Consider the following 13,559-nt stretch of genomic DNA (forward strand, 5'->3'; position numbering starts at 1 on the left):
GCTTTATTAAAGGTACAGTTAGTCGAGATCTGTGCAATATCCTCTACATTGGGCAGGACTCAATCGTTGCAGGACAACAACCCTTGGTCAGGAGAGGGTCAGGTGAGGCAGGTCACTCAGAGTGCACTGGAAGTAGCAAGGGTTGAAAATGTACCGTCCGCCCGCAAGGCACACAAAGCCAGCTTTTCATTGAGCTCTTCGGCCACCGTAATTATCTGTGACACAACTCATTAGCAAGGACCTTATACCAACATCGGCTACCAGAAATTCCATGAGGAGAGACATGCACAGAAACAAAGCCCTGCACACATTTCACTGCGCCCTTTTACAAAATGTAATGAAGTGTGTTCATTGTCCCCCTCATCAACATTTGAACCCTGAACCATCATTGCTGAGATCCTCTCTCATATGCCCTCTATGGCACTGTGTGGGACACATCAAATGGCACCTTCTCTTTACCTCTTTTGTCTGGCTTTGGGCAAATTGTTGTCAGAGATGTTGTTGTTGTTGTTGTTATCATGGGCCTTATTAGTATGAATTGGCCATTGCTATTCTGTCACAACCAGTTAGCTGGTTTTACATCGCAACTATGCTCGAGTGAACAGTCTGAGGTGAGAGAGAAAACCCCTCATAACCTAATTTTCAACAGTCACAACCCTCAATCCTCTGTTAACCTTTGGCACAAATAATTGGGGTATTGTCAATAATAGTCAGGGTCCCCCTGACCAGTGGAGAATGATATACAATCATCACTCTAACAGCAAAAAAAAAAAAAAAAAAGACTTCTGTAGGATCCAGCAGTCATGGCTCATGGTCATGGATTATATTAATGTTGGCCATACACAGAATACTGCAGCACATACTGTATGTTTCAAGATACAGATCTTTGCCAAAAACCCACGCTGGCTGTGAACATCATTAGCTAAAAGTAACTTTCATTGAATTAACATTATAAAGATCAGTACTGGATCATCAGTCCAATCTAATATCTAAACCATTTATGCCATTTATTTTTCATTATCCTTAAAACAGATTGAATCTTGCCATTCAAAGGTCACAAGATATAGCAACCTCAAATCTATGGCCATGCGAATAAACAGTGTGACTTACTTAACAGACATTCTTTTATTTTTTATATCCCCATGTTTAATCGGTGTAAGTTGCATTGTTATTTTTTATAAAGCTAACCTGATGTTTGGGGCTAAGGTTAAAGGCTTCTTGCAAATTTGTAATTTATGAGATATTGATTATATGATAGCAATAACTATTATATAAGTCCTTCTAATAAGTCCCTTGAAACAGTTCTCAACTAGGGGGCACTCTATGGGCCTATAGGAGGCCTCAGCAAACTTCCAAAGGGGCCACAAGATGATTTAAAATAATTTGTGTAATAATAATAATAATAATAATAATAATAATAATAATAATAACGATGGAATAAATAAATAAATAAATAATAAAAAAAGACTTATTCCAAATTGTTTCTTCAGTTATCTTAAAGGGTCAATTTTGACCCTATGGGAAGAACCAGATCTATCTATCTATCTATCTATCTATCTATCTATCTATCTATCTATCTATCTGTCTAAAAGAATTAAAATTGGTTAATTAAAAAAAATAGATGAGGATGATCGACCTTATTAAACTACTTATAAATGCGACGTTTTCATTATAGACCATTATTGTAATGTCATTTACTGTACATTCATGCACTCTGCATAATGTATAGCACGTGTCCAATTCACCCATCCAATAGTCTAATTTACTGTCTGAAGGACAGACAAACATAGTGAATCATAGAAGCAGTTCTTTGAAGCTAATTACACACTTTAGGACACAAGACACATTTTACATAGTCCCCATCTGAACGCGAATGCAGTCTTAGACGTATTCTGCCCTCGTTGGTCTAGATTTAATATGGTGTAAACCTGTTGTAAGACAGGCTCTTAATTGATATATTAGTTGCAGTGTGAGCCTGATGCTGTGTGGCAGGAATCCATGCTATTATTGCCGGTTCCCTCAGGTATAGCGCTACCGCACTAATCCCATTGCACATGCATCATTACCTTCAATAATGTTTGGCAGCTCTTCTTTACGGCTCCCATTTTAATTACCTTTGCTTTAAATATTTAACACACAGCAAACGTCTTTATGTGGCCGTCATACAACTGTGTGGCACTGTCAACACAGAATCAGTTAGCTACGGGTCTAGCAGTTTAAATAAAGGAAAAGACCGTGCATAATACACAAAATGGTTTGTTATTGTGCATTGTTTGTTTGCATCGTATAATGGCAGTTTGTGGTCTGGGTCAAATGTTTGATCGTGGAGATCGTTGAAAGCAAGATGGTTAGAGAAAAAACAGGCCTCAGGCTGTTAAGCATTAGGCTTCTGGTTTTGAAATCTTCCTAGTTACTCTCCACCATGCTAAGCTCTGTTTCTGTTTCTGATTTTTTTTTTTTTTTTTTTAATCAAAATAGTATACAGAATATTATTTTGAGAGATTATATTTAGGAAGATTTGTAGAAATAGATCTCGCCTGTTGGATAGATTGCTTGGTAGTGCAGATCCTGAGGGATAATCCAAACGATGGTCCGTTGACCTTTAATAAAAACAAAAACGGAGAGCTAAGAGGAAAAGCATGCCACCTGCATCGTGTCATGCCTCTTATATACATTTTACCACAATTTCTTCAGCTGCAAATTAAGCTTTCAAAAATCCACCAAAATGTAATCGGACATGGAATGAAATGCAAACATTTGTGTTATAGGCTATTGCCTTATTATGGCGTCTTTGACGTGCCTAACAAAAGCAACAACACCAGCAATAATAATAATAACAATAATAATTTAGAAAAATAAAAACATTAAGTTAACAAAAGTTCTAGCTCATTATTTACAACTATGGCATTATGACCATATCTGTTGAAGGCTTTTCTAAATAAACATTTATTTATAGGATTTAAAAATTAAGGCCTATTATTTATCGCGATATTATAATCATTTTTGTCAATTCTGCAGCGCAAACAATTGACATCGACATTCGGCACGACCCCTTTTTCAGTTCGCCCACAAACTGACCACAGCGCCTTTGAATAGACCTAATACAGTCCTAATACTTTTATTACATGCCTTAATCTTTCAATCCGTCCTGAAATAATGTCTATATTTATGTGGCTTAATTTAGGCTACTGGAACACGACTAGGTCATTGCTCCAGCCTTGTTTTTATGCTTTATGTTATTGTTTTACCACTGACATGTTTATTCAAGACTAATATTCAAGACTTAATTTCTCTTCTGGTTACTGAAAACAAATGTAACATCACAAATGCATGCCTAACACGTAATAGTGTGATTTCCTTTTATTTATTTCCATTTTAGTTTTTATCCTTTTAGGCAGATATTCTACATGCCAACTCATTTGTCTCCGCTACTGAAATCAGTCTAAGACCATAAATAAACGAAAAAAAAAATAAAAAATAATAATAAAAAAATAAATAAATAAATAAAATAAAATAAAATAAAATAAAATTTAAAAAATCCCCGTGTTTTTGAACCTCTATAGCCATTGCTTTACGCGTTTAATTGGGTGCTTAAAGATTCCCGGGGAGGTTAGTTCGTGAAACTGACTGATCAACTTCAAAACACTTCATGCCCGTTTCATGCCATGGATGCTCCCGTGACCCCGTTGTTAACACAAGAACTGGATGATGATGAACCCGCTCGCGCGCAATGGAGACAAAGCTGCATTCATAACCTATTCCTTTCTCACTCCCAGCCTGAACAGTAACAAAGTATTTGATGCCAGTACAGATTAAATAATGACAATGAGAAACGGATGTCCCCTTTCTTCACACCCTTGTTGAGTCTATTCACAAACTCTAAGTTTATGACCTTCCAACAACATCAAGACTTCAAGTATATATATATATATATATATATATATATATATATATATATATATATATATATATATATATATATAGTATAAAATAAATATTTACAGAAAAATTGAAAATTTGTTCTTATAAAATATTTTATAAATTACAACACAACATTTATACACAGTTTCTTGATATAAACATACAGAGCACACTCCTCAGGAGCAAGTTATCTCACCTCTGTAATTGTTGTTAAGTAAATAAAAGTAAAAAGACTGACTGTAAGTTTTACACCAGCTTTCAAAAAAGTTAATCACAGAACATTAAGCACATGACCACAGATAAATAAACGTAACACACAACAAAACCTTGAGAGGATGTTTGGTAACAGATAAATAAAGCAGAAGGATAATCAAACAATAAATAGATAAATAGGATAACTAAACTACGATTGCTAGTGCAAAAATAAGAAATCACAGACAAGTTATTCTCATACATCCACAAAACATTGCATAACGTTATTGACACCATCAAATCATATTGTGCAAAATTATGGCTGCCTCCATTTTTCACAGTTCCAGAAAGAGTACACATCATTGCGCTAGAATTTCAAGTGTCTGCTGCCATGAGCTTAGTTCTTCATTGCCTCCATTCCATAGTGCATAATGCAGATCACAAAAATGTCCCTGCGTTTAATGGCATTTCTGCAGTCCTAAATAACAGAGAAAAGGGAAATGTATGAGGTGATATTTTGAAAGTCAGACTAGGTGAAAAGGACAGGTAATACTGGAGAACTGCTTGATGAAATCCTTGTGGCAAAGAAATAAACACAGATGATTTGTAGAACGTATTACCTCAAATCACACACATAGATACTAAAAATAAATATACATTATTCTGTTTTAGTTGCGCAGTGACTGAAATATTGCCAGAAGAATCCAGTAATTTTCATCAGTTAAGCTGAGGGCTGCACAGCTCAAATGTTTAATGTTATCAGAGTTACTTTACTAGAAAGTATGTGTAATGGCATTATTTGATGTCCACTCAAATCTATGCAGACTGTGGGGTGACAGATATCATGTAATCCTATTTGATTGGATTTTTTTTTTTAGAAAAGAAAACAATACATGTAGGTACATTTAAATGTCTGCTCTTTGCGGATCTTTCTAAAAGCTTATAAGAAAGTGCATATATCCTGTTGAGTTTATAAGCAGGTAGTCAATGGGTTAAGATTTTTTTCTTATTGCAGAATATGGAATAATATAAGAACATCAACATGAGGGTTTCAGAAAGTAAGTACATTTGTCAGTGTGTGTGTGTGTGTGTGTGTGTGTGTGTACTTGGTTTGGGGACAATTTTGTACCAAAGGTGAGCAAAAAATTACAAAACCTCTCTTTGGGGACATTTTGGGGCATCCTCATTTGGAAAAATTATCCTTAAATTAAATAATAATTTTTAAAATTCTAATAATGCAAAGTTTTCTCTCTCTCTCTCTCTCTCTCTCTCTCTCTCTCTCTCTCTCTCTCTCTCTCTCTCTCTCTCTCTCTCTCTGTGTGTGTGTGTGTGTGTGTGTGTGTTTATTCACTCATGCTCACCTTCCTCACCTCTTTATCACAGGTCTGAATGCAGTGGTCTTAGCATCCTGCAGTACTGGACATGTGTCATTGAGCTCGGTGGGTTCTGTCTCTGTCTTTCCTGCACTTTGGAAGCCTGCAGTAAACATAAAAGACCACAAATGCGTTGTCAGTCACCCTGAATGTACATACCCACAGGTAACTGTCAATAACCACAAACAATTTAAACACTACAGATGTAGCTTGATATGGAAACAATATAATATTTTGTATTTTGAATATGTATCATTGCAATAATTAACTAAGAACTGAAAGGATGTTAACTAGCATTCAAAATTAACAACAGCAGAAAAGTTTACCCTGTTAAACTTTGGTATTGTTACTTGGTTCTTTTCTGTAGTTCTATAATGTAGATTCAACACAGAAATGCTGTACCTTCCATTGAGGAGTACTGGCAGGATTCTGTCAGTACAGGATAGGTCGAAGAGTGTAGCTGTAGGGTCTTGTAGCTTCCACTACTGTATCCCTTATGTATCCCATGCAGTCCTTCCTGGTAAAGGCTTTCAATATTGCTCAGGTCCCTACTCTGCCCTCCTCCGACTGTGGGCAACCTGACTCCCTGCATCTGACAGTCCACAGGCTCAGTCCGTGCATCTCCATGCTGCGTGCCTAAAACAACCCCTGCAGCGGCTGTGCGTGCTAGTGACCAGATCCGGGGTTTCTCTGATACCTCACAGTGAGAGAGTGCCACAGTGCTTGTAGAGGTGGACTGAGGTGATGACTGCTGTTGGTGTGGTTTGGGGCCCAGAGGATCCAGGTGGTCAGGGTTCACAGGCCCCAAACTCTTTAGGCCACAGGGAAAATAGGTGAAGTTAGAGTGGAGAGGGAGGTCAGGGTTACAGTCTCTCTTTGGAGGGGAGGAAGTCAGGAGGTCATCCTGACCCGATTTCTCACAGTCACTGTCCAGCTTGTCACAGTCCTCATCCTCAATGTCATCCAGGTCACTGAACTGCAGGTCCCGCTCATCCTTACTATCTTTGGAGTCTATTTGAAAGCAGTGAGAGGTAGTGAAGTGAAATTCACATAATACAACAAACACAGTTAAACATGTTTTATGTACAGAAATCTGATTTAATCACAGCTGAGAAGAGATATGAGGTACCTTTGGTAATGCTGTCTGGGTCAGTCTTATTGATATCATCCCCTGCTTTGTTTTTGGGGGACCAGGTCATCTTATTCTCTTTCTTTAATCTCCTTCTAGCATTGGCAAACCAGGTGGACACTTGAGTGAGAGTCATTTTGGTGATGATGGCCAGCATGATCTTCTCACCCTTTGTAGGATATGGGTTTTTCCGGTGTTCATAAAGCCATGTTTTAAGACTGCTTGTTGTCTCACGCGTGGCGTTCTTTCTCCGTGTTGACCCATTAAAATCAACTGTCCCATACCTGGATCAAGACAAAAAGCGGCATGTTGAATCTGAGAATTTTTATTACAAGTATATTATAAATATGATATTAAAATCTTATTAGGCATGGGACAGACTTAAAACTCACCTGTCATACTGGTACTGTCCCAGTGAGTGGTCATATGGATAGTAGGCAGCGGGTTGGGTTATAGTGCCATGAAGGCTTCCTGACCCCTCTTTAATATCATATTGTGGGTTCTGTAAATAAATCAAGTAAAACACCATAAAATACCTTTAAACTTTATATGTGGCAGCTGTTATTACTGGTATTTAGTCTGATCCTGATTATTTTAGAAAATGGCATGTATTTATTATATTTGAAATAACATCTCCATAATACTTTTCTTTTATTAATTACATAATGGACAATATACAGTAAACATATTTTTATTTACACAGTATCTTCCCATTAAAATAGGCCCTTATAAACGAAGCAGATGATGTGCAATGTCGCGCTTCATTCTGTCTATTTCTTCTGATTATTCAAAGTTATTTCACCAGACAGCAAGACAAATTGATCCTCTTACAAACCAAAATAATCGATAAGAAGCCGAGACTTGAATAAGTCAATCGATTGAACGTGGACTCGCGCTATATCTGATGAGAGAGCTCCACATACCAGGCTGGAGTAGATGACCGAGGGGTCGGCGTTGTACGGGAAATAGTTGGCGTAGTTCTGGCCGGCTGCGGCCGCTGCTGCTGCATACGGAGAGCCGTACATCCCGAGCGCGGCGTTGAGCTCCGTCCGTGTGCTCGCCAGCAGCCGGTTCTCATAGGAGGGACAGCAGAAGGAGGCTGCTGTCTGAGACGCGCTCGATCCTTCAGTCACCGACCTGGAAATCGATTCGCAGCAAGTCGTACTGGGGTTTGCCGAGACGAAAAACTGCATGAAGAAAATTGTGGATAGGCGTGTCATTTCATCTTTGTGTTACAAAGTATGCGCACACTTTCCTTTACACAGAAATGTAAGGTAAGCTTAAGACGCTTTCTTACTTTTTAAGCCTGATCTGTACAACTATTCCTTTAAAACTGATTCTATTTAATCTATGTGTTGTATTCTTATAAAAAAAGATAAGAAGTGTGCTTTCATTTTACTTTGAGACTTAGCCTAATAAAATTCATGGAAACTTTAAGAAATAATTTTATTTATTTATTTATTTATTTTGTTATTATTATTTTATTTTATTTTATTTTATTTTTTTTGTGGGCTAATTTACTTGTTCGGTTAAAAAAAAAAAAAAAAAAAAAAAAAACAATGTCCAGTTGCTACAGTTCTGTTAAGTCAGAAAGTAAAACTTTCTGTTAGTTTTGCTTAACGGTAGGGTAGTTAACCGTCATATTTTGACTGTATAGAAACGTTGTATCTTTTTAAGATTAAAGTAAACCTATGATTGTTCTCAATTCAATTAATCAAAATCGCTTTTATGTAAACATGTGTAATTCGTTTATACAAACAGCAAAGGCTACCGGCAAAGGGAGGAGTCTCGTTCTCACCATGAACAATTACACCGTAAAGGTAATTTACACGTTTACAATAACACGTGAGATCATTTATAATTCAAATAACCCATTACTATAAATACTGACAAACCCCAAGTTATAGCCTAACTTTACTTTAGGATGCACTTTGTGATAGAGCAACCTGCTACCCAGTGTTACAGTCCATAGAAAGTTAAAAGAACACACTGTGGCTTTAGCCGTCATTAAGCATCTCCATAGGACAAATATATAATGTTTCCATGCTTACCTGAGAAGTTGCATTGTAAGGATATCCAAACTGCGAGAAAGACATAGCTGCTTCTTTTGTAACCATAAGCAATATTCTTCTCCTTCTGATCGATTGAAACAAAATGTACTTCAAATCCAGCGTCTTACACACATTTCCACACTCGGCCCTTCGCTCAATAATAGATGACTGCACTTAACTGGGAAGCACTGAGGATGTTTGCGCCAGCCCTAGTTTTATATGTATGTATAATCCCCTTAAGGAAATGAGAAATTAGAGTTAAGCTTCATCAAGTACAAACATATTGTTGTTAAACAGCTGTAGAAAGCTTAAAGGATAACGTAAGACTTGCAAGAAATGAACTTGTGGTTGTGCTATTATTTGTGCCTCTATAGTTCTTTAGAATTCATCCATGCACGGGTATCCGTGTGACGTCATCCTAATCCCGGGACGGAAGAGGATAGAGTGATGTCTTTGCCAATCACGTCATGCTTCGCGCTTTTCTTGAGGTGTGTTTTGCACACCCTTGTCCCCTCTGTTTTTTTTTTTAAATTTATTTATTTATTTATTTATTTATTTATTTATTTATTTATTTTTTAGATCATGGTATTCTAAGACTTAGAGTGCAAAGATAAATCACTTGGAAACAACTGCTAAAACAGATGGCTATAATCAATACTTTTTGATCCGATAAAGATTTTAAATCTACAAAGTTTACATACACTTTTAATATTAATTACTGTAACACACATTCTTTAACGATATTTAGTATATTTTGGAAAAATATGTTTTCATGGCAAATGACGTGTTTTTACCCATTAGATGTCTGTTCACATATAGGCTAAATTCTAAAGCAAAAGAGGATTTGAAACAAGTTTGTTAGGTTTATAAATAAACATGTCACAATTCTAATCTTTAATAATAACTATAATATTAGATTGCTATGTTCTCAATTCCAATATGCTGATTATTATTAGACTACATTTAAGACACTATAAGCCGCTGATGAGGGAATGAACTGAAGAGGTTTGTGCAGGACCCTTGCTCGCGTCTGTCTGACCGATCAGAGGTCCGACCTGATGTTAATTGCGATGATGTTTCTATCTTTCTCTATTAGAGAGAGGGCCAGTCCCGGCAGACGAGCACACATGGAGAGAACCTCTGGCAGGTCAACAGAAAACTGATTGATGCGTATCTCGGGACCTACGCGACCATTATGAGAAATGCGTAATTGCATCAATTAACAAATGGATATGGCCTTGTTTAACCAGCGAGTTACACCGTGAAAATATGCCTTTGAGGTGAAATTAGACGATCAGATTGGGAGAGAGAGAGAGAGAGAGAGAGAGAGAGAGAGAGAGAGAGAGAGAGAGAGGAATTAGCTGAATCGCTCAAGTCTAATTATACGGCAGTAGTGGGAGGCGACGGGAACAGCATTCTAATTGAAGGATGCGTACTTGAAAGTGATGGTAGAAATAACGCGCGAAATAGTCTGGATAAAGGGTGATACATGCAGTTTTATTAAATGTTTTAGACAATATAATTAGCCTAGAAGACCCCCCCGTCATAATAACTATCCTAATAGTTTTACTGTGAAATAACTATGATAGAAAAGTTATAATGTAGTGCTCACGCACGCGCAGTAAGTCACAATGCTCACGCACTCTCTCCACGTCTTGTGGCTATCGCAACGATCTATTCTCCTCTCATTTTATAATTTCCAGGGATAATGTGAGACGAATAGATCACTGCCCCTACTTAAAACGGACGAGAACAATGTCCACTGTGATCTTTTTGCGATTACGAGCTCACTCTTCGAGAGGCGCCAGAGAGCCGCGAGTAAGTGTATGGCTCTGATGGAGTGACGAAGGATAACTCGTAAACTGCAATGACAGCAACATAATATAAGCCCATCAATACTTTGAGTGCCACGTTCACTCGTTTACTTACTTAAGTGATTATTCCTTGGAGCAGTGGCGTAGCCAATGACTCAGACTATTAGAGTTTTTTTTTTTTACATTTTTTTTTTTTTACTTCAAAAATATATTTCTAAATTAGTAAAAAAAAAAAAAAAAAAAAAAAAAAAGGCATAAATTCTGTTTTCTGAAAGTGTGCAAGAACTGTTTGAAAGCACCACCTTTCTGTTGCTAAGGAAAATTTGGAGAAAATTTGGTCCATCCATTTTTATCCTGGCTATGCCCTTGCCTTAGAGTAGGTTTATTTTTTAAACTAAACTAAAATAAACTCTACCACTGGGGGGTGGAGGTAGAAAGTTAAATCAGCCCTAACTGATGAGGCAGAATGACCAGTCCTTCATACATACATAGATAGATGGATAGATAGATAGATGTGTGTGTGTGTGTGTGTGGGGGGGGGGGGCTTGCATAGGGATTATGGAGACTCAAAGCCTCACAGCAGAAAGGTTAAACCAACAGCCAGCTTCACCTTCTCATTTAATACATTTCTCAGGCTGCTTTAATGAATTTCACAAAGCTTTTCTGCTTTTTCATAAGACAGATCAGAGCTTTTTTTTATAAAATAATAATAAGGCCATGCTCAGAGAGGGGCAGAGGGGAGGGGACAACCTGGATCGAAGCAGAGTGATATCTCATTAAACAAGTCTGATATCCCTGATATATTCAGATGAATCCCAGACATACGAGATCCTGAATTATTGCTCACTGTCACTCCTCGCTTCATTCCTGGTCAGCTACTAACACTGCTAAATTATCAAAACATTTAAAAGAAGGCAATAAATATTCTAATAAGAAGCACTCAAATTATAATGGATGGGACCACAACAGTGCCCAGCAATATCCAAAACAAACTTCATCTCAGCAGATGGATAAATTGACCAGAGTTAGGGAGACTTTAATCCGCAATTATCTTTGCCTATAGAGGCATTATAAAGTTATCTGTCTACCTATTTTAATAAAACCTTTGTGTTTGATGCAGTATAAATGGCTTCAATGTCTGTTCTGCAGTGTCGATAATGAAATCAAATTGCTCCATTTTGTTGTAAATGCTAAATTATGTTTTATTTACTTAAAGTTGGTGCATATGCCAAAGCCAGCTTATAATTTTTCTGGTGTACATTACAGGTAGTTTTGAAATAATGTGCTAGAAAAATAAGTTGTTTAATTAACACTCATTATAAAATGTTCTCAAACTGTGATAACAGCAAAAGACACCCAACACTTTTTTTTTTCTGGATGTGTGATGCACTGTATATTTAGGTTTGTTCATCACTGTTGTGCTGAGCTTGTGTGAACAGGACTGTTTAGCTGGCAGGATCTCTAAAGGCCCCAGTGTAAATCTATCATCAGTGTTCCTATGTTGCTTTCAGGGATTTGTAGCTTGTTACATACAGATTGAACTAGTATGTCTCAGTCACAGTGTTTCTGAGTAAGCCCTCTAGTGACTTTGTTGAATTCTGCATATTTGCTTGTGCACATGCATGTTGTATTCATATTGGTAAAATATTTGTCAGGTAAGGCTCCAGTGCCTAATAGTATGATTGTCTGTGCACACATGTAATGATCAGAGTATGGTCAAGGATGCACACATTACTAAATCTATTCATCTCGCAATAAACTCTGGGGACAAATACATTCTGTATTACACAAGTGTCTCAGTAATTACTGTATAACCCTTCATCATGATCAGAGAAGACTATAACATCTCTACTAATTTGTGTGGTTCTAATACTTCTTTAGAAATACAGTTCTCTCATCTTCTCTGTAACCACTCTTTTCCTCCCCCCTTTTCTCTTCTCATCGTGCTTGTGGCTCCCTGGGAAAGGTCCCATCTGCAGATGCTTTTGGGTAGTTAACCAAACACTGGTGCCAATACTTACAAGTAGCCATGCTTGGTGTTTGTTTGCATAAACACTTCTGAGAGGCTGCACTGTTTTTATCTGTTTTTTACAGTTGGCAAGATGAAGGACTGTGACAGAGACATGGGGGATACAGTTCATTGCTAGGTCCCAATCTCCATGACATACTTCTGGATTTTGAGATTGTAGTTTTGCTGTACAAGGACAGTAAATTAACCATCGTGCGACCTTAGGGACATTTTTGTCTTTTTCATTTTCATTTTTTAGATCATTTTGGCTGTGTTAATGGCAACGGCTACATTTTTGCCAAAGGTGTGTATTGTTGGGGGAATTTTGATTTTTCAACCTCAGTTCCTGTAATACATCTATAATACACTGTGTTCACAAAATAGTTACACTCAGGACCTTAAGGACAAAATTGTCCCCATTGAAACCCATTAAATCTGCAATATTTGATCCCAGTGCCATTAAAGTATAAAATCATGAATTCTATGATATTATGCTTTCATTCCGGAGCCCTGACTTCAAAATTGAAATTTGTAATATTTTCCACCAGATGGTGCCATATTTCTCATGTTTAGCCTATGGAGCAAATACATGCTTTTTTCTTATTTTCTGTTTGCTGTATTATAGAGCACTGCAGGCTAAGTGAATAACTGATGCAGCTACAATTGTGTGGGTGTGTTGGTATGGATGTCAGAATGTGTTTGGTATGTGTATTGAGAAATTTGTGTGTATGTGTGTGTGTAAAAAACAACAGTGGCATTATGTAAACAAACTGGCATTTAAAGGGTTAAAATCCTGCAAATGAATGAATATTTGGTAGTTATGATCAGGACTGATGTTGGTTAAAAAAATTAACTAATTGAACGTGAAAAATAATATAAATATATAATATTATTATGCCAGTTTTTTGACGTGGACATTTTTGTCTTTTAAAGACCTCTGACTTTTTAAAATTTTTTTATGGACGCACATGGGTTAAGTTTATGTTTTTGAAAACATGAAAGAAATTCAGGCTGTTGTAATGTCAGATTTACTTTTCCACTTGCTCTTACTTCAAAGCCTTGTCTTGGGTA

At 37.0% G+C, this 13,559-nt stretch overlaps 1 protein-coding gene across 3 annotated transcripts; it reads right to left on the minus strand.

Annotated features, from left to right (window-relative positions):
* Positions 1–4,025: 4,025 nt before the first annotated feature.
* On the minus strand, positions 4,026–10,621 carry LOC127416018 (iroquois-class homeodomain protein IRX-6-like). Of its 3 annotated transcripts, none has more exons than XM_051655092.1 (7): positions 8,667–10,621; positions 7,539–7,802; positions 7,008–7,117; positions 6,616–6,899; positions 5,889–6,497; positions 5,484–5,589; positions 4,026–4,591 (listed from the first exon to the last, which is right to left on the minus strand). In XM_051655092.1, the coding sequence occupies exons 1-7, from the start codon at positions 8,730–8,732 to the stop codon at positions 4,552–4,554; spliced, it is 1,479 nt and encodes a 492-aa protein (XP_051511052.1). In that variant the 5' UTR covers positions 8,733–10,621; the 3' UTR covers positions 4,026–4,551. The 3 variants fall into 3 exon arrangements, with proteins under 3 accessions (XP_051511052.1, XP_051511059.1, XP_051511067.1); XM_051655099.1 differs by having other exon boundaries at positions 5,475–5,589; XM_051655107.1 differs by lacking the exon at positions 7,539–7,802.
* Between the last annotated feature and the right edge of the window lie 2,938 nt (positions 10,622–13,559).

Source organism: Myxocyprinus asiaticus, chromosome 2 (assembly GCF_019703515.2).
Source record: "Myxocyprinus asiaticus isolate MX2 ecotype Aquarium Trade chromosome 2, UBuf_Myxa_2, whole genome shotgun sequence".
Taxonomy (NCBI): Eukaryota; Metazoa; Chordata; class Actinopteri; order Cypriniformes; family Catostomidae; genus Myxocyprinus; species Myxocyprinus asiaticus.

Excerpts from the sequence above, each read along its gene's own strand:
- LOC127416018 (XM_051655092.1), bottom strand. The coding sequence starts at position 8,732 with ATGGTTACAAAAGAAGCAGCTATGTCTTTCTCGCAGTTTGGATATCCT. Across the intron at positions 6,900-7,007 it reads GGACAGTACCAGTATGACAG|GTATGGGACAGTTGATTTTA; the intron begins GTGAGTTTTAAG and ends GTCTTGATCCAG. Across the intron at positions 6,498-6,615 it reads CCCAGACAGCATTACCAAAG|ACTCCAAAGATAGTAAGGAT; the intron begins GTACCTCATATC and ends GCTTTCAAATAG.